At 38.4% G+C, this 21,095-nt stretch overlaps 1 protein-coding gene across 1 annotated transcript in view; it reads left to right on the forward strand.

Moving 5' to 3' along the window:
• The window catches only part of fstl5 (follistatin-like 5), a gene marked incomplete at both ends in the record, with an annotated part of 148,075 nt that overhangs the window by 40,091 nt on the left and 86,889 nt on the right, over positions 1–21,095 (forward strand). Inside the window, one exon of the mRNA XM_080036085.1 lies at positions 6,128–6,376. Within this exon, the coding sequence (XP_079892211.1) occupies positions 6,128–6,376 (249 nt within the window). The remainder of the gene's footprint in view (positions 1–6,127; positions 6,377–21,095) is intronic.

Raw genomic sequence — 21,095 nt, forward strand, 5'->3', positions numbered from 1 at the left:
GATAATAAACACAGTGCGGTTCTATGGGGACGACTCCACATCACTGTGGCAACACAACCTATCTATCAGCTCAGACAGCGCAGAGAAAAGTTTGATGAATGCATGAGAGTGATGGCCCAGCCAAGTTTCAGTAAGTTTACAGAAGTGCCACACTGTTACTGTCTTTGAAATGCATTTAGTCATTTTAAGGGGAAAACACATTGTATTTATTATTTCAACTATTGAGTTATTTGTAAAACAGCATGCTAGTGTAGGCCAACAAGATTTATTTTATGAATTTTCAATGCTGCTTTATTTTTATGTTTTACATTGGGAAATACATGTTCCAAAACGACCAATAACCTCTGTATTTAAAAAGAAATCAAGCAAGTAGGCTCAAAATAATCATTAATGAAGTATGGGCTATCGCATCACAGTAGGCCTATTGTCCATAATAATCGCACAACAGCCCCTCATCCAAAAAGGAACTTTAAAAAGTTGAATTTGCACTTTGATGTGCATACACATGTTAAGTGTATGGTCCATTATTTGTATTTAGTGTGTCTGCATAATATTGCACCAGTAGAAGTTTTCTTTGCTTTGTACTGTATGCATGTTTGCACAAAATTTGTACCTTCACATAGCAAACAAAATTGCACAACTGTAAAGTCAGTGTCTGTTGTTTTTTTGTATTCAAATAAGCAGACTTTTTCTGGGGGAAACACTGTAAGCTGTTGCACTTAGAGTAGCCTACATTTATTTCTATGTTTTTTGATAAGCTGTTGCACTCTTAGTAAACCTAGGCCTACCTGTATTTTGATAAGCTGTTGAACTCTATTTGATAAAATAAAGACAATAGGGGAAGGTGGGGTGATTTGTGCAACTTTTTACTCAAAGTGATTTTAAAGTGAGGCCTTGACAGTTATGTCTCCAACTCAAATATGTACATATATTTCAGGATGTTGTGCATCCCTGGCAATAAAAACTTTGGATCTGGAATAAACTGTTTAAGAAATATAGCTTTCGGAAAAAAAGTTGTCTTGTCGCACAAATCACCCCACGTAGTGGGGTGATTTGTGCGTCATTGTGTCACAATGACAAAGTCACCATCATCATCTTTCTGGCCATCTGAACTCTCATCAGTGGTGTCGTTAAGTGGAATTGAGATGTCACTCTCTCCTGAGCTACTGTAGACTATCACTTTTTTTTGGTGACCAGCGTATACAGCCATGCCACTGGCACAACTCTCAGAAATGTACTTTGCACTAGTTGCTCCGTGCTTGTGGAACCAACTGCCACCTGACAAATGTGATTCCCCCTACATTTCTGCCTTTAAATCAAGGCTCAAAACCCATATGTACACCCTGGTGTTTCCTCCCCATTAACCTCTGCACTACTTACTTACCTCTGCACTACTATCTGTGTTTATGTGGATGTATGGGCTTTACGTCTTTTATTTTGGTTATTGTTATTTTACCTTCATTGTTTACCTACTGAATGCACTATGTACAGCACTTTGGACAGTGCAAACTGTCATAAATGTGCTTTTATAAATACATTTTACTTACTTACTTACTTATAACTCACCCAGGCCCTTGCGCACAAATCACCCCATCCCCAGAATTTTGGATAATAGGCATGATGCAGCAATTTAGGGTTGACATTGTGCTAACTATATAGACTCAAAGTGTAGCATACCAAAGCACTAAAACATGTGTCAAATGTTTTCAAACGTGTCTATAATTGTTCAGACACAATAATCAAAAAACCTTGATCATGGAAATTTTACTTTGAAAGGCAAAACACAGTTTTTTGAGCTTAAATGTGCTTATATCTTATTCCTTGTGTCTCCCTTCTTTACAGGATGAGTCAAATGGATGGCTCTTCTTAAATATGTGGTCACATTTCCAATTTCTTCCACGGTTTTCTAGAAACAAGGGGTTTTGCAACTTCCAAAATGCACAAATCACCCCACCTTCCCCTATATGCACTCCTATGTCGTTGTAGTGTTTTACAATATACTGTATGTAGCTCATCAATTTTAGGCATTTTTTCAGGCCCCTCATTTTGGATCATTTCCACCAACCGGCCCCCATTCAAAACTAATTGAATAGCCCTGGTGTAGACTCTACACCAGGGGTTTTCAAAGTGTGAGAGAGTGAGCCCCCCTCAGAGAACAAATTTCAGCGGAAATAAAAAAATGTTCTATCCCTGTGTGTTTTGAAATATCTTTTAATTATTTTACAAATTTAAACACAATAAATATATTTTAGCATTTTAATCCAGTGTTTTAATCCTGCTTCCTTTAAGCATGGATAGTAGTGACTGAGTGTGAAGCGGAGTGAGAAAGATAGGCGGACAGACTTGCCCAAATGATTGACTAGTTAAATGTCATTCACCTTTTTAAAGTGAAATGCATGAATCTGGTAGCCTGGAAATCCAGACCCTGATATCTTGAACGATAGAGGGTCTGGCCACGATCAATAGTAATTTCCAACTCAAGGGGCGGCTCCTACTCGTGCATTTCAAATGCGTAAGCCCCTTTCGTTTAGCGAACAGCTGTTAAACTGTTAAATTAAACGTTTGCCGTTGTCGGTCGGCAAAACAGAACATTCCACTTACTTGCTAATGAAAGATTTGATTGCCGTCTTCCAAATTGTTAAGTGTCGAAAGCAGTCTCAAACTCACACAACATATCCGCAGCCATCTTTGATGTTTACTATCACGGCTTCGACGTCGCATGCACGTCACTGTCGTCATCCGGTTACGTCCTCCCCAGAGTACCATATAAAGCGCTCTGGCGCGCCCATATTAGATAGAAACAATTGAAACCATAGCCAGATTTCTGGTTTTCTTGATAAAGCTTCAACGGAGCATGTCCAGACCAACACGCGCAGCAAATTTAATTTGCCAGCGCCTAGTGGCAGGTCTGGGAATGCCAGGCTATGAATCTGGTGCACTTTGAGAGGAAAGTGAATGTAAAAAATGTATGCAGGGTCCTCTGGGTTGGGGTTGGTGCTCTTTTTCTTTAACGAGACCTATTTCTCTGTAATATAATTAATGCATTTAAATGCAGTGAGAGGAACAAAGCAGAATAACTCTTGTCCAGCTATGCAGTGATCTTAATATGAAAAACACAAACTAAAAAAAAAAAAAAAAAAAAAAGTTTGAAAACCACTGCTCTACACCAATAAAGTGTAGAGCGTGTCAGGGAGGGACCATAGGGGACGGACCAAAGAGAACAAGTGGAGCGGTTGAGGTATTTGGATTCGAATCTCTATCCCAACTGCCATTTTTCCCCCAAATCCTCCACCCGAGCTTTAATGCAGCACCAGGGTAGTCAATATTTATTTGTAAGAAGTAGTGATCAAAATGTGTGTACAATGCAATGTGAGAGTAGAGCTTTTGGATGCCCATCTCTGTGCCTCTGATATGGTCTCTTTTGCAATGACAGTTTTACAATTAATTGGACACTTTTGTATCGAGGAAGTGCAGTGCAACCCTGTGTTATACAATTTATAAGGATTTTTCCAATAATCTGCATTGCTAATTTGTTTGAGAAAAAAAAAGTTGGCATCAGTTTGTTACAATTATTTTGACATTGTTAGGCTCTGAATAAGGAGTTAGTTGATAGTTTGAAGCTGGAAAAAGCCAATAGCTGATTAATACACACAGACAGACAGACAGACAGACAGACACACACACACACACACACACACACACACACACACACACACACACACACACACACACACACACACACACACACACAAACCCTTATATGTCTTTGCAGGTTTTATGGATTAAAGCCAAGTCACAATTATGCAGGCAAAATGTATGACAGCCTGATCTCATTTTACCTTTGTCAAACCAGTAACTTTTTAGGTGCGTCTCCACTCCTTTTATAATGATAATACATGCTGTATGTTGCATACTTAATTATGCGTGTTATTTTGCTTATATTGTCCCTGTTTAAAAAAAAATCCTGAGGCCTTTTGCTGTAATGCTGCTGAGTCTGTTGTGTCAGAGTTTTAATGCATCAACACTGAACGGGAGTGATTAATAGTCTGTGTATGATGATGTGCAATGCATTCATTTAAGGTTTCACGGCAGCCATTAAAAAGGCTTATTTTGCAACAAAAAAGGACATGCAGATGTATATTTTTATTGTATTCCCATTACTTAGGCCGTTTTCTAATGCACAGTGCACTAAAACCTTTGAATACAGTGGCCTTTTCACAACCAGAATAAGCTGTTATCATATTCTATGTAGTCACTGCCAGCAGTGCCTTTATGTTCATAGCTTTATGCAACCGTGCGGCCTTGAGAGGCAAACGCTGTGATGGTTGTGAAGTTTATGTTCCTCTTAATACACCTCCACGCCTTGAAGACTATTCCAAAGGGTAATCCAAGAGTGAGCAAGCTTCTGTTAGAAAGCCGCTATATTTGTTGTGGTTAATTGGTTACTTAAGGGAGAACGGGGTAAGTAGGCACACTTTTTACTCTAGTGAGAATTGCTTATCACCTAAACATCTTTCAATAGTCATTCCTACATTGAATTGAAGCTTAAGGTGTTGGCTTAAAATGTGTACCCCTCACTTTTTATATCTTATTGTAATAAAGAAGAAATTAATCATCAAAGACACCCTTACACATTGTGACAACCAATCCCATCAAGGGGTCGGTTGTCAAACACTATGGGGTTGTTTGTCACAATGTTATCTTTATGGGAATAATCTTAAAAAGAAGGCAAGCAAGTAGAACTACATTTTAAAGTTTAATTGCATTGTCAAGTTGACAAATAGGCCTACATAACTTACTGTAGCCTTGGCAGCTGGTCTAGTTTGGGATGCACTGGGTTGTTTTGATTTTGTTGACCTTTTTTCTTTCGCATGCTAGCTGCCTTTTCCTGCTCTATTATTTCCTTCTCTGGGGTGTCAGTGAGGATACAGCTTGACAATTTCTTTCGTTATTGGGTTCCTTTTCTGGCTGCAGCCTTGAGATAACATGTGACAACCAACCCCCCAAAAAATGTGACGACCAACCCCAACTTGAATTTCTTGCTAGCATCAAGGCCAACAGCCATCTGACAACTCATTATCTTGCTAACCACAATCTAAACTATAGTTTACCCTTCACACTTTGTATGGGTAACAAGTGTTTTGTTATAAACCCATTGTGTAAAAGCCTAGAAGAAAAATACCGAGGAGCTAAATATTTTCAATTTGACATGAAAAACACAAACAGTCGTCTCACCTCAAATTCAGCAGTCTAACTCCAAGGAAGACTATGTAGGTGATCTCTGATCCCAATTCTGGATATTTACATACCAAAATTTCTGGTTCCGAGATATAACGATTGTGACAACCAACCCGTGTGACAAATTACCCCGTTCTCCCCTACTATACATTCTGATAGGTGGGCTGTCAAGACTAATTATTGTTTATAAATACAGGTTGAAATTGTAAACTTAAACAGAACCCTGTCCTCTGCGAACATCACATTAATTGTTTCTTAAAAGGAAAATATTGTTTTCATCCAACCTTCTTTGAAACGAAGTCATCCTCACACAGTCCCACAGTGTATACCAATTTTTTAAGAATTTCTCCTCCCTTTTGGGTCTGTTATTAGCACTATTACCCAAAGAGAAATGTCTCTCTTTCTTACCTCATCAACACAGTGTTCAGAGTTCAGAGTCTGCTGAAGAACTGTGCCTCTAAAGCAGGCTGGGAATAAGTATCGCTCAAGGATGTTTTCACCACATGTCATTTAGCTTCTTTTTCATGTCAAACCCTTCACTTCCCATCCCTTGGCTCAAATGAATTGTAAATTATGTTTTAGCCCTTATTATAAAGGTTGCTTTGTGGGGGAAAGTATTGGTTAATGCAAAACCCACACCGCTCCCTCCCTCTGGTCATTCATTGTGGAGTTTGTTATTCACATGAACTGACACTCACAGCAAGATAAGCACATAAATGAACAGGAAAACTGTGGGATAGGTTGGCCATTGACAATTTTTTTTGTTGATCTGAACCTTGTGAGTGTTGAAATGTTAGCGCAAATGTTACTTCAGTAGAGCTAGATAGATCTTTGGCTGTGGTCAGGCAACAATGTAAAAGTGTTTTTGTATATTTGTTTTTGTCTGCAGGGTTTATGGGGCACAATGGCTATCAAGGTCCATGTGAACACAAGTACTGCGGCTTGGGGCGTCACTGTGTGGTCAACCATGAGACTGGCCAAGGGGAGTGCAACTGCTTGGATAACTGTAAACCGCACTATAAACCTGTGTGTGGTTCAGATGGGAAGCTGTACCAGAACCATTGTGAGCTGCACCGGGCCTCCTGTCTCAGTGGACACAGGATTACCATCATGCACAGTGAGGAGTGCTTCTACAAAGGTAGGAGCTCGTGGAACATCCTCTAATGTTTGTTGTCCAGTGGATTCTGTATATGTACTGTAATTTTAGCAATAAGGTCGGCTCTGTCATTTTTGTGATTCGATTTATAAGTGAACTTTCCGCTATAACAAGATAGTGGTTGAGTAGCCCTGAGAAGTGACTGACAGCATCTAGGTTAATAAAAATAATGGTGAAATTAAAGTGACTTAAGAACTTTTCCAATTCATAATAAGAGATAACTGAAATGTCCATGAGCAAAATACTTAAGCAGGTATCATTATTTGAAAATGCCTTTCTACTCTTCTGTTATTTGGTTGGTAAAAAAGTGAAAGTGTCAATTTTGGCTTTTAGACATAAAGCATTCCTACCCTAGATCTAAATGTATTATAGAAATTATTCAAAAGACACGGCAACGCACCAACAAAGCACATGCAATAAGTGCACCCACAAATAGTGGATGGAGTAAACAAATAAATTCACTATGTTCAATCTTGTAGCAAATTTTGCCCAAAATCAGTTACAGAGATCGAGCCGATTTAAAAAAAATTGCTTTGGTGACTGTGTATTGAAGCAATACTTTGAGTGAATCCACCCACACTTCTGAAGTTTACTAATTAAGTATTTGCCGAATAAACAGCGGAGGCTCTAGGATGTTATTGTTAAGAGCCAAGAAAGGAGACAGTTTTTTTCCCCTACAATAACATTATAATAGCAACATAAGGTTATGGTTAGAAAAAACTAGGGCTGTCAAATTAACGCCTTAATTTCGATTAATTAATCACAGAAAAATTAACGCGATTAAAAAAATGAACGCAGATTAATCGCACTTCTATAATGCCTTTTGACCCGGTGCAAAAGTAGCTTGCGGACACGGCCCGCATGGATAAAAGAGAGAAAAGTAAAGAGAGAAGCAGGGGAAAGGGGCAGAGGGCTCTATGGACGGTTTATGGAATGCTTCGGGCAAATAAGCATGAAGGTAGGAAGACATCTTACTTTATTCTCTGCAGTGTCTGTGCATTATTGATTTAGTGGGTGCAACAATGTAGGTTGAAAATAGTAGCCTATCTCTCATTCTTCCTCTGTGTGTCTCAATTTTGTTTGCTAGCTGTCTTGTCTCACGCATAAACGGACACCCGCCCCGTGTGTGTGTGTGTGTGCGCGCACGCGCGCGCGTGTGTGTGTGTGTGTGTGTGTGTCAATATGTTTGCCTATGAGTACGACAATGGTGATTGAGTCGGCATTGGCTATGCGTGTCTGTGGCAGTGCAGCGCCGTCTGTTGTGGGAGACGGACAGTCGTCATTTCGTCTGCTTGTTTTTTTGAGAAAATATGGCTCTAGTTCCTCATTTTATTTCATGTAGAAACCTGGCTGAGGGGAGGAGACAGAAGTTACGAGAGACGGGAAGAGAGAGAGAGAGAGAGAGAGAGAGACAAACTGTAGTAGGCTATACAGCTGTTTATAAACAGGCATAAAAGTGTCATATAAGTATGTGATTAATTTAGATTAATTAATCACAGAGCCTGTAATTAATGAGATTGATTTTTTTAATCGCTTGACAGCCCTAGAAAAAACTAAACTAAGTAAATGGAGATCCGCTCTAGCTTTTCATTGTTCATCTTGTCATGGAGAAAGTAATGATGTTGGTTAATCCATGTGGGAGTATTACAGGAGGAATAACATAAATAGCAGCATCGTAATTAAGGGGGTGGCTCTGATGTTTTTAGCAAAACGATTACCATTCTGAGGTAAAAACATATTTTACTGCAAATAGATACTTAGTCAAAAGCCCATGCAGTTCATCACATTACTTGAGAAAACATACCAGTGTAACAGAACATCAGAAGTGTACACAGACCAATTACATGAAATATTGATAAATACAATAGTTCATAACACTGCATACGGATTGCAAAATAAGAACAAAGGACACAATCTAGAAACAGGCATATAGCTGTTTGTGAAATGCACATGGTGGTTTAGTTGCAGAAGCAGGTGGTAGTGCTGTAGTGTTCATATTTCCCAAGGGATGGTTGACTGTTTTCGACCATTGATTGTATAAACACACCAATTATTCGTGGTCCCTGGAAACAAGATGGCTCTCTCTTTTGTAAAGCTAGTGAAGTAAGAGCTCCTGACACTCTGCACCGTTGTTTCAGGGTGAAGAGGAGTAGTTGCAAACTGCTCACAGACAACATAATCCTAATATTCATGAACAATTGACTCAACAGGCACTGCAACAGGGTTTCGTAGCTCAGTTGTTAACTTTGAAAAGTAACTTCTTACAGCACTGGGGATGTCTTTGGATCTATAGTGATAGTGATGCAACTCTCTGTGGTCCTCCTTACAGAGAGTTTTGGAGGCAACATCCTTGGATTATAAAGCCAAAACTAAAAACAACACATCCTTCTCACCAAGTATGAATTCTTCCACTACTGAAATGTTCATTTCAGAGAGGAACAACGCCTTAATGTACTGAGGCATGTCCAAGTGTTTTCATCAATTCCCTAAACAACACAAGAGCCAAAATAAAAAAAGACAGCCTCATGACTTGGGAAATAATAAGAGCAGTCTGTGGAGAAACAGTGCAGATAAGCACATGTTAAAAATCTAAGCATCTGTTTCATCACAATCACTGAAAAAGGCATTCAGATCAAAATTCATCCCTAGTGGGTAACAGTCCTAATCAGCCTATCTTATGTGCCCCATCCTGTCAGACTGCCTATCCTCTCTAAACCCAATCAGTATCTATCTACAATGCAGAGTGGGGTATTTGACAAATGTCAAAAAATCTATATCAGATCAACAGGAGCCAAAAGAAGGAATAATAATACAATTAAATAAAAACACAAGCCTCATCTCATCACTTCCCTCACTCCAGACATGTTTTCTTTATACTGTGACTGATATGTGATCAATCTCTCATTGGAAGAGAACTCCAGGGAGAGGACACAGGAACCTGTTGGAGTGATTAGTGACATATGTTTAAATCATTGGATTGTCCTCTGCACTTTCAAATATCTTGAAATAAAACCAAAACCCCTAGAATCGTTGTTTACAGTTAAAGTTTATGGTTTAAAATTTGCATACGAAAACAAAGGGCCCACAGCTCCAGAGCATTTGTTCTTTTTTGGAACTACAAAACCGTAGCAATCAGAGGAAATGGGTAAATGGGCAAATGTAATAGAGCCTACAACCAAATCAAGAAGCAATTATGAGTCAGGGATTATTAGTATTAGAGTCAAATGGAATGTGCCCTCAAAGAAATGTTAAATGTGTAATTTGATTATTTTCCCCCCGGGTAATGGGTTCAATTTACTAAGCAATATGGAGATATATACTCATCATCCCAGCATAATAATGAATTTGCTCCCGTTCAACATTGGTTATATCTTCTAAGGAGGTTATGTTTTTGGTCCCATATGTGTCTGTTAGACTGCGTTATTTACTAGGATATCTGCTGAACATTTCAATTAAATTTGAAATAAAATAAGGCCAAGGAGGAGGTGATTACTTTGTAGCCACGATAGAAGTAGGCCCTTGGGATGGAAAAGTCAGTCAGTTGGTCAGTCCATTACTTTGGCCCACACACTGAGCAGGGCAGATGGATTCTACAGACTAGTTTTTATCATCTCTTAATAGTTTGTGTTATTTGTGATGTGGAATCAATGAATTCATGTCTCCAGAACCCCTGGAAATACTTTTCAAAACTTTATTTAAAAACTAAATAAAACTAAAACGTTTTTCGTTTATAGATTTTCCCTAAAAGGTTATGATTTACTAACACGTTCACACCCTTAGTGATACACAGTATACATTCAATTGCAGCTTTCAAACACTGCTAAACACATTCACAACTTTCTAACTACACCATTATCTGATGATGAATCATAGGTTTTATTCAGACATTGCTATTAGTGTACGTTAGCGTGTTCTTGAGGATTGAGTTGCTCAGTCAGGGACAGTTTTACAAAGAAAATGGCATTGCTCTAACGTGTGCTGTGGTTTCAATGAGTTTGCAACTGCTTTTTCATGTGTATACAGTGTCTGGTTAACTAAGACTTATGGCTCATTAAGCCAGTGAAGATAAGCTCATCTCAGAAGTTCAGCGTTGGACTTCCTTTGAGACCAGCAAGATCAGAAAAGTTCTTATGTATAAAAGCTTACATTTGATGCACCTTTATTTCTTTTCTTGGGGCTCTTTACACCATCTGCGCTATGGTACACCTACTTTGTAATAGACAGAGAAATTTCTGTTTAAATACGGACTATATCATGATTTAAATTAATAAAGCAGAATACATAAACATCCTATTATTTTCATAATCTTGCAATGACATGCAAGCTGTCTCTCTAGCCCGGTGCTTCCATTTAATAAATACAGCCGTTGTGGGGTAGCATGACCAACAAGCGCAAAATCCTTAATTTTTTAGCCATTTGTTGCCACAGGTACTGCTGTGAAAGCTTGTCAATAAGACCAAATAAGTATGTTCTTCCTTCTGTCAAATATATTCACCTGGTTGTAATCAGTGACCATTGGTTGTTAAACTCAAAACATTATGCCGTAAATTACCTGTCAATGCCAGATGGATGGCATGCAGGCTCTGCTGACTGCCACAAAATTGTCTCATACTGTTTTGTTGGTACAGTAAGTAATGAAATGGCAATCAGCTGGTCACCATTGGTCTTTACTCTTTTTACATAATTTCTCAGCCAATTAAATCTGCTGGCCGAACAATCAGCGCACACATAGTTTACATTATAAATTTACATCCCTGTTATTTTATACCCATACGTCTAAACCCTCAAGCGCTCTACCGCACTACAGGTGATTAAATACAGAACCTCCCCCAGTGAAAATATGCAAAACACAATGTATAAGAGATATGCAAAGACACATAGCTAATATATCCACTTTATGTAGTGGATTTGCATATTCAGATTTCTCTTGGGTGCTGTATAACATTAACACTTTAAAACTTAAAACATGCTATTCTGAAAGCACATTGATTGTTCTACAGTAGAAGATGTTGTTGCAGTGCCCTTGGATCATTCTTTAGCGGAAGATGTTAGATTGTACTGATACCTACTATATTTAAATGTCTATGTGCTGTCTCAAAGTGACCACATATAAATAGCAGACCAAGTCCAAGGCATGTCATGATAATTGAGAATATTCTGCTTCATAATAATTTGAAAGACAGATAATTAGTCCCCTAGGCAAGCATAAAGTTAGAGCTGTTGGAAATGATTGCTTTTGAACTGACACCCATATGCAAAGAAGTTGAGCCACTATCGGTTCTGGTCCCAGCTGAATGAGTCTATGTTGGAAATGGACAGGCCTTGTCAGCAATATCTTTTATGTGCCTCTCCTCTGCTATGGAAGACAGGAACAAAAATGACAGCCATGTGTTGACTGAAGCTTCTCATTAGCACAGGGGAGAGCATGTGACCCAGCATTTACCCCTCACACTGCATGGCAACTTAGCCAGGATCGGATCTGATTGAAAATTAAGTGGTGCACAAAAGCCTGTCCAATCTGCAGAGGGAAATGTGTGCATGAAGGCGAGCAATCTGTGCAGCAGGCAATTGCCACAAGCGGAGACAATCAGAGCTAAGGTTGCAACATATCAAGAAAGTGGTTTCAGCACATCCAATTATTTGGGAGATCATACATTTCAAAAACCTTTATACATTTGGCTCGCAATAAACCCTCTGCATCAGATCTCCTCAGTATTTTTTATTTACAACTTACTGCATCTACAACTTTGCAATTGCGTTGGGATAAAGTTGTATACAGATTTTGTTTCAACATTTAAGAAAACCAGTTGCTAGAGTGCATCAGAAAAAAATGGCTTGTTGCAGACATTGTGTAGTCGTAAACATTGTTTATTTTTTTATACCACAGGACCTACGTATCTATTTTTTTTTAGCTTTTTGAGTCACAGAGATTATTTTACTTATCATGTAAATCATTGGCTAAAAGTAAAGTCAAATTAGTATTCTGCCCTCAACAGGATATAGTGTAATGTGCGTGACAGAGGATGGGTTGTGTGCAATCATGTACTATTATTAATTATAGTTATGCTTTCAATCAGGAAAATTACTGACAAAACTGATTAATGCCTAATATCCCAGAACTTGAAATTGGAGTTTCACTTTAATAATTACAATGTGTTATAATATGTGTTAGTCAGCTATTCCCTGTAGGGCTGCAATTGACCTTCATTTTTATTATCAATAATGTACAGATTATCCAGTCAATTAATAGTGAAATCGTTAGGCGTTTAAAAAAGAAAATACTGAAAAATCCACAATATACCTCCCCCTAGTATGCGTCTGCCTTCAAATCGCGTTGTTGGCAAACCAACAGTCCAAAATTGAAGATACTTAGTTGAGTAATGAGTATTATTGTAACTTGATCAAGCTTCAATTTTCACATTGAGGTGAAAAAAAGTTTATTTTGTATTTTTTGCTTGAAAGATAACTAAAATGATAACTCAATTACAAAATCACACTTTTCCTATTGAATGACTTATTGATTGATAATTGTTTCATCTCTCATTCACAGGCTTTAGTCACCAGCACTTTTAGCATTCATGCGTTCAAACAATGTACTTCAACTGGTGGTTAAACAGGGGAAATACAATTTGTACATAACATGTCAAATGGCGAACATTTATTAATCATGGCAAACTGCAGCTGTGTCATGAATGTCTGGGGCTATACTATCTTATCAAGGAGAAAATAACAATAATTTTTTTAGTTTTTGTTTGACCAAACAACTAATAAATTAATTGACAACATAAATAACTAGAGAAACAGTTCTGGATAATCCTGGATAATTTCTTTCTGACTTTTGTTGGAAATGTTGGTTTTGGTTTTGCACCTAAACCATAATGGATATGTGTAAAGGGAGTGTGAGGTGCAAATCTGTTACACTGAGAAAGAGAGGGAGAGTTTGAATTTTGTGTATGAGAAATTACTGGATCAGAAACATTTCTGGTCTTGCATAATCAGTGAGAGGGAATCAATGAACAATTGACATTGACAAGGACATGTCCCTCACATTCTACTATGCCTGTAGTGGGATATATTGGGACAATAACCAAATAATCCTGTGCATATTTATTTAGAAAGGAAAGGTCAAATCACATGATTGAATGTGTCCAAACTAACTTAAAAGGGAACGTTGGTTAAAGATATACATTTTTGATTTTGCCCAAACTGGGCACCTATGCCGCACAGCAACAATGAACATCTGTATTTAGGCTTTGTCTATAAAAGTAGGGCTTGTTGAACTACACTGCTTTTATTGTTTGGTGCTTCCCTGAACAAAGTCTTTGTGGGATGAGTCCCCTGGGCTCCACCAAGAAAAACATGCTCATGAAGCATCATAGCTCTGGGCCTCGAGAGACCTTCTACCTTAGTGATGTGTTTGCGTCTTTCCCACTAGAGAGCCACTCAAGTGAGATCAGCTTTTGTATTTTAAGAGCGTCGGAACCTCCTGTGCATTCTTCTTTTCTTTTAATGACTATGTGGCGCCATTAATGCTGCGACCTCTGTACGAGATCTGGAATTGTCAACGACTGCAGCGCCAGAGAACAAGCTCCTCATTAAAATCTAAACCTGTGGATCATTAAGTTTGCAAGGACGTCCAAACCATTGTCAGCTGCAGGGTCTTGATGCCAGTCGGCTTTGTAGTCAGTCCATCATGTACATTATGATCTGCTTTGTTGATTAAAAGTTTTGCTGCAAAATGAGATTCACTGATTGATTGATCCGTGACCAGCTCACAAAAAACAAAAATAACCCTTTTAAGAAGTATAGTATCTGACAGGTTATGGCTTTGCAGTCTATGTACAACTGTATTTATCTATCAATTATTTTATAAAAATATAATTTTTATCAGAATTTATTCAGGCTTTGGCAACTGGATAAATGTTCCTGTTGATTTTTGCAGCACTCAGGGCAAAGGAAATTAATGTTCCAGCAAAAGCTATCCGGATTATGTGCTCATCGCTCATCTGCTGTGTGTCAGATCAGTTGATGCAGAATGAGATTTTTTTCTGAAGATAGCCAAACGCGCACACATGCACACGCACACAGACAGACAGACAGACACACACAAACATACACTACAGAGACTGTGTACATTGACACCATAAAAAACAAGCTTATGTGCTATCAAACATTTTGAGTGTTTGTTTCTCTCAAAATGTATATTTGTGATCAGTCAAGAAAAAGACTACATAAGGGCAAACAGGCCATTACATTAAAGATAATGTTGCCAACAGAGCAACATATCCTCAGCTTTGAAAATCCACTGCTTGCATAAGCTCTTAATGGTCAATAAGAGAATGAATGTTTGACATGATGCAGAGAACAGATACGTACAAGGCTGATATGGGGTCATGACATAATACTTGAAAGAACGCAATGCAATTACTGTTTGGGACATATTGAAAAGGTATATTATCTGAAGTAATTACACTGAGTACTCATATGTCCCTCTCTATTGGACAAATTGATCACCACCTAAATTAGCGCTTGGGCATTACAATGAAATTAAGATGTTGTAACTTTTTTTATTGATTTTGTCCAGCTTTTTTCTGTCACAGACATCCACTAATGATAGTCATATCACTGAGTACATAGCACCGTTAGGGTCCATTATTATAGCTGAATGAAGACGGATGCAGTGGAAAACCTGTGCAGATGTATGATATAGCTGTAGGGAGTGGCACTGGCCCATTTGTTGAAAACTGATATGGTCAGGGAAATTCCAGAGCACAATGGTCTCATCACTCTTTGTGTCTTGGCTTGCTGGGATAGCTATACTACTGCAGTTGTCACAAAGGATGCATTGGAGAAGTAAAGAGAAAAAAACAATAGTAATACACTTGAAATTAAGTGCAGAAATGGAAACATGAGGGTGAAATGTTATATCAAGGTGAATCAAATCTCTTCGCCTGTAAGAATTTCAAAATCTGTGTTCTCATTGTTTTCTATGTTAGGCATTTCACACTTACCTTGTGCTATATGACACAATATTTCCAGTTTTCTGTCCTGGGCTCCACAATCACCAGGGGCATTTTGTCTTGCTTGTTTTATTGATCAACAGGCAAGATAATTGAAACCTGCTGTCATCTGCTGCGTTTTACAAGATATATGGGGATCTACTATACAGTGAGGTTTGAAAGGGAAAATGACGGCGTAAAGTCACTACAAATGGAGAGGACAGTTAATATTTACTGAAGGACAAAGCCTGTGGCAGATATCCTGGTGCTGTGTGACAAATATGAGCTGCTAGAGTGGTCCAATGGAAAACCTGTAAGTTGAATGTGTTTATTCGCAGCCCTGAATAAAGGAACACCAAACGAAACCCCTGGCATATCATGTAAATTAGCTGGTCAGTCATTGACAATCGGTTTGTTTGGCAGCTCCTGTCATAAGTGGGTTTGGTCACAATATGATATATGTAGTAGCAAAACTACAAAATCCATAGCTGCTGTACTTCTTAATATTTGAGGCATGCTGTCCAAAAGGATGTTGAAGGCACAGGACAATGACCAAAGTTTGAAGGCTTAAATTCAAACAGAGTTGGCACCTGCTACAAGACAGTCCTTTAATGCTGGGTGCCACATAGTTTCTCAGCGTTCAGCACTGTCACCTCATTGCAAGAATGATCTGGGTTTGAACCCAACATAGTCATGCAGAGGCATGTGGAGTTTCCATATCCTTCTACTGTTTGTGGAAGTTTCTTTTCACTGTGAAAACACATTCAGGTTTGATACTTTGGAAACTCATTGCTCATTTGTGGGGTGCTCCCAAAGACTTCTCACTCAATGTATTCATAGAAAGACAATACGAAATAATTGGAAATTAATTGCTTTCTCTGAAGAGCATAGGAAACATCTAGAGCTGCAACGATTACAGTTTTTTTCGATTGCTAACCCACAGTGGGCACAACTGTTGCTCAATGTGCAAAACTCTAACTACAGTCTGCACTACCAACAGTCACTGGAGCTGAACAGTTCACCTCACCTGCAAAATAGGCTCAGTGCAGCAAACACTATGAATTGTCCTCACTGAGATAACACACACTGTCACTCAGAATATGCTCAGAGTACAAACACTAGCATCAAACCCCAATACACAAATTACAAACTTTTAATCTTTACATTTTGAGTTATTTCACACAAATTACGTAATATTTTCTTTGATGAAAGGGTGAAATTCTTTCACATGAAATTGTTTATTTTAGAACATACCAGTTTTTTTAAGAAAACAAAAAGAAATGAAAATCAGAAGTTTGCTTCAATAGATACAAATTTTGTATATTTTATTGAAAACATTTCCAAATGTAGTATTTATCGTTGTAAATATTCTATAATTGTAATACAGAAATCTATCCTGTAATGTTGTCATTTACTGTAAGGATGCAACTCTAATCTGTTTGTTTGCTGGAAAATTCGTATTACAGATGCAACTTTAGATTTTTGTGCGACAGTTTTGATCGCATTTGATCGCTACTGAAATTGATCACGTGCGATGATGAATACAAGTCCACTCACACGAGTGCTAATGAGCAGATGCTGTCTGTTTGAGACACAGAGGAGTGCTGCACAACACTGCTTAGAGGGTTCTACATTAACACTCTCCAAATTCGGGTACATGTAGTCTTAGGCAAGTAAGTTATTGAGTCCACCCTCCACTTTGGCTGGTGAAAGATGTGTGCTCGGGACCTATGCTTGTGCGGCAATTCTAGCGTCTAATACACTTCACCAACGGTAATAACCGGAAGGAGACGGCACGCAGTTAAGTTAGCGCGTGTGCAAACAGAACATTTCCTGTGCGCCTTCACATTAAAAGCATGTTACTAGCCAAACGTGAGTTGACTTTTTTGAAGCCGGTAAGAACAGGAAGTTCGCGCTTCACAGCCCTGCAGTGCGCTAGCTTGAAAATCAACTGCTTCAGCTGCAGAGAGCAGTCAACAACAGTAGTCTATTTAAACAAAGTTTGAAATAACTGATAAGCCACTGAAGAACTACTCCCAACACATTCACAACAACCTATTTAACTTATCCTAAATTGTACCAATATGTATACTTGTTTATTTAATAGGCTATATGTTTTAAAGTTACCAAAAATGTTTATTATTATGAATATAATAATGATATGTATATACAAAAAATATATAGATCATTTTATGGGGAGAAATAATTCTGAATCAGCAAAAATTGCAATTGGCAGGTTAGATTCTTTTGTCTAAATTGCAATCAGTGCACCCCTATTCATTTTTCTACAATTATTACTGCACACACTAGGATATGACATTAATTGAGAATTTCAAATGAGACCAAGATGACAGGCTAAAAGGTAATTAGAGTGAAATGCATGGGTTAAGGTTATGCAAGTTTTCGATCATACTTTGTGTGCTACTGAATTTATTTTGTGCTACTGATTTTTTTTGCTTGCTAGCACCAGTGCTACCACCTAAAAAAATAAGCGTACAGCCCTGTGTGTATATATATATATATATATATATATATATATATATATATAGAGAGAGAGAGAGAGAGAGAGAGAGAGAGAGAGAGAGAGAGAGAGAGAGAGAGAGAGAGAAATATATATATATATATATATTTTTTTTTAAGGTTGTATTGCCCACCCCTAGTGGATGTTGTGTCATAATTAAACTTAACATTTCACTTATTGTTGATTATGGCACACTCATTGACAAAAACATATCAAACTGGCACTCCGTGTCGAAAAGGTTGCTGACCCCTGCCCTACAAAGTCTGTTAGCATAACAACATCATACATCATTATGATCTCTTATAACTATATTTTGTGGTTTGGGTTACCAGGAGTCACAGCTATAATTTAAGTATATAAGACAATATAATAACAAACTAACATATATAAGAATAAAGGAGATGTTTACTTTACGAAGTAAATAACTGGTGGGGCTCTAAGGGGGATGGATTCACACGCTTTTATAACAGTCACTTATGATATGGTTTGATTGAATCTGTCCCAGTATTCCTATTTCTCGATGTGTATCTATAAATAAGTATGTATCAGGGTGCTTTTTTTTAAGCAGCGAAAGAACCTTTTGAGGAGTATCGCATAAAAATACTTTTAATTATTCAATGGGTATTTATGGGTGGTGTGCCTCCCTATTTTTTATTATCTGTATGTGTTCCTCAGGGGTACAACCCAGACAACGGGGGCTTGATTTACCTTATTTATAACGTTTATTTACTCTATTCATAAGGGCCCCTGCTGCTTTGCATTGTATCAACAAAAAACTAAAAATGTTTTGGGAAATTGTGCTTTGCTATGTCATGTGTGAGATAGTTGAATATAAAGTTTTTTTAAAGGCCAGTAGGCCATATCTAATTTGAAATTCAAGAATGACAAACAATAACAAAAGTGATTTATCTAATGCAGGGGTCACCAACACAGTGCCCGCGGGCACCAGGTAGCCCGCAAGGACCATATGAGGCACACGCAGGCCTGTTCTAAAAATAGCATAATAATCTGTTTCCCACCTTTTTTAAGTCATTGTTGATAATTATTGTGAGAAATCATTAACATGATCAGTGTCTTCACATAGATGAGTATCATTAATCATTAATAATAATATATAACTAAAGGCAAACTGAGCAAATTTGTTATTTCAGAAGAGTGCATCAAACTGGGTGCCCTTCATATGACTCAGTACCCATGAAATAGCCCTCAGGTTCAAAAAGGTTGGTGACCCCTGATCTAATGTATTATCCATTCCCACCAATTTTACGCTCAGTTAGCGCTAAAGAAAGTCCCACAAAGCACCATAAATAAACAGGACCAACAGGGGGATGTCCGTGTCGGGTAGAAGTACAGATTGAACAGTAACATGGATATTGACAAGAAATACAGCATGCAAGCTAAAAGCAACATGATGTGGGTGTAGGGCTGGGCGGTATGACAGTATCATAACGTGGACGATATGAAAATGTCTACCGGGAGAGATTTGGCCATACCATTAATACCACGGCGAAAAAAAGTTCATGTCGCGGGAGGCAGCTGCCCGTCCCTACAGTTACACTACAGTTAAACTGCCGCGCCACACAGGGGGGCGAGGACAGCTTCTCTACCCTCAGCAGAAGAAGCCTCATCTGTTAGCTCTAGCTGTTTAGCTCCTTGGTGCACCGTCACTTTACAGTTAACAAACCAACTCTGTGTCACGGTGGCAGAGCAGCTGGTTTTAACTGTCAAAAATGTTAACGTGCAAAGGAAAATTGCAGCTGTATGGGGCGCTTTGGCGTGCTGTTGCCGTGACGCAGAGTTGGCTTGTTTTAAGCCGCTAACTACATGGGTTAGCTCTAGTGAGCTAGCTGGCTAACAATGACATCTCTAGCATCTATTCAAGGCTTAACTCCTGTGCTGTTATTGGTGGAGACAGCCAGCAAGGCTGGTTTTATTTCACTTTAAAACATGTAACTTGAGAATATTATTTCTGTTGAAGCTGGAGTGAAAGTATTACCAGACATTTGCACACTAGTTAATTTTGACAGCTTTTTTAAAATGAAGGTAAGCAAATACTGCAGGAAAATGTAAAGTATTTCATTATTTTGATATAGGCTAGGGGAGAGAGGGGTAAGTAGGCACACTTTTTACTCTAGTGAGAATTGCTCATCACCTAAACACATTTCAATAGTCATTCCTACATTAAATTGAAGCTTAAGGTGTTGGCTTGAAATGTGTACCCCTCACTTTTTCTATCTTATTGTAATAAAGAAGAAATTAATCATCAAAGACACCCTTACACATTGTGACAACAAGCCCCATCAAGGGGTCGGTTGTCACACACTATGGGGTTGTTTGTCACAATGTTATCTTTTTTTATTTTTTTTTATTTTAGACATCAAAACAAAACAAAACTAAATGAAAAGCATAAAAATACAATAAACAAAATGTATGTTTAAATGACTTCACAAAAAGAAAAAAATAATTATTATCTGTATTGATGTGATATGCCTGAAAAGGAGCAGGAAGAAGTATACACTTAAAGCCACTACGAGTAACATGGCCCGTTGGCGGCCCCTTTGGACAAAAGCGGTAGTATTTTTAGGACTCCCGCTGTCGCAAAGCTGTTTTCTAGCTCGTGCCAGGCGTGCGAGTGTGAACTGAGAAGGGCGCAATATAGTGCATGTCCGTGTTGAAAGTGTGAGGACTCTTTTCGGCTCTGTGAGAGTGGTTTTGACACTGCATCAACTAATGCCAGTCAGTACCACACACACCTGATTGCAATGAGTTGATCCAGCAGTGTCACCTAACTACTCTCTCTCACGGAGCTGAAAGATTACGTGTCCTCAGTCCTCACAGAAAGCGAATGAACGAGAGACGGCAGTTAGTGTGGATCACGATGAGGTAATGTGTTTGTGTTGTGACTATTTCAGATAATGGTTATCTGATGATGGTGAAGCAAAGCAAACTTTGTGTTAGTACCAACCGCTCATTCATTTAGTAGTAAACACTGCAGTCTAGTTCGCTCTTGTGAAATTGTATAAACGTTGCTAGGCAACGCCCTCGTCCCGCCCGTAGCCTATATCACTCTCCCTTTTAGCTTTTCTTCATTGCATTCTCTTTTTTTTCTTTGATGGTTCAGCCCCGTTATCAGTCATTATGATGACAAATAAATGTCTCAAACAAGGCTCCCGCTCCCCTT

This window comes from Ammodytes marinus (genome assembly GCF_949987685.1).
Source record: "Ammodytes marinus genome assembly, chromosome: 10".
Lineage (NCBI taxonomy): Eukaryota > Metazoa > Chordata > Actinopteri > Uranoscopiformes > Ammodytidae > Ammodytes > Ammodytes marinus.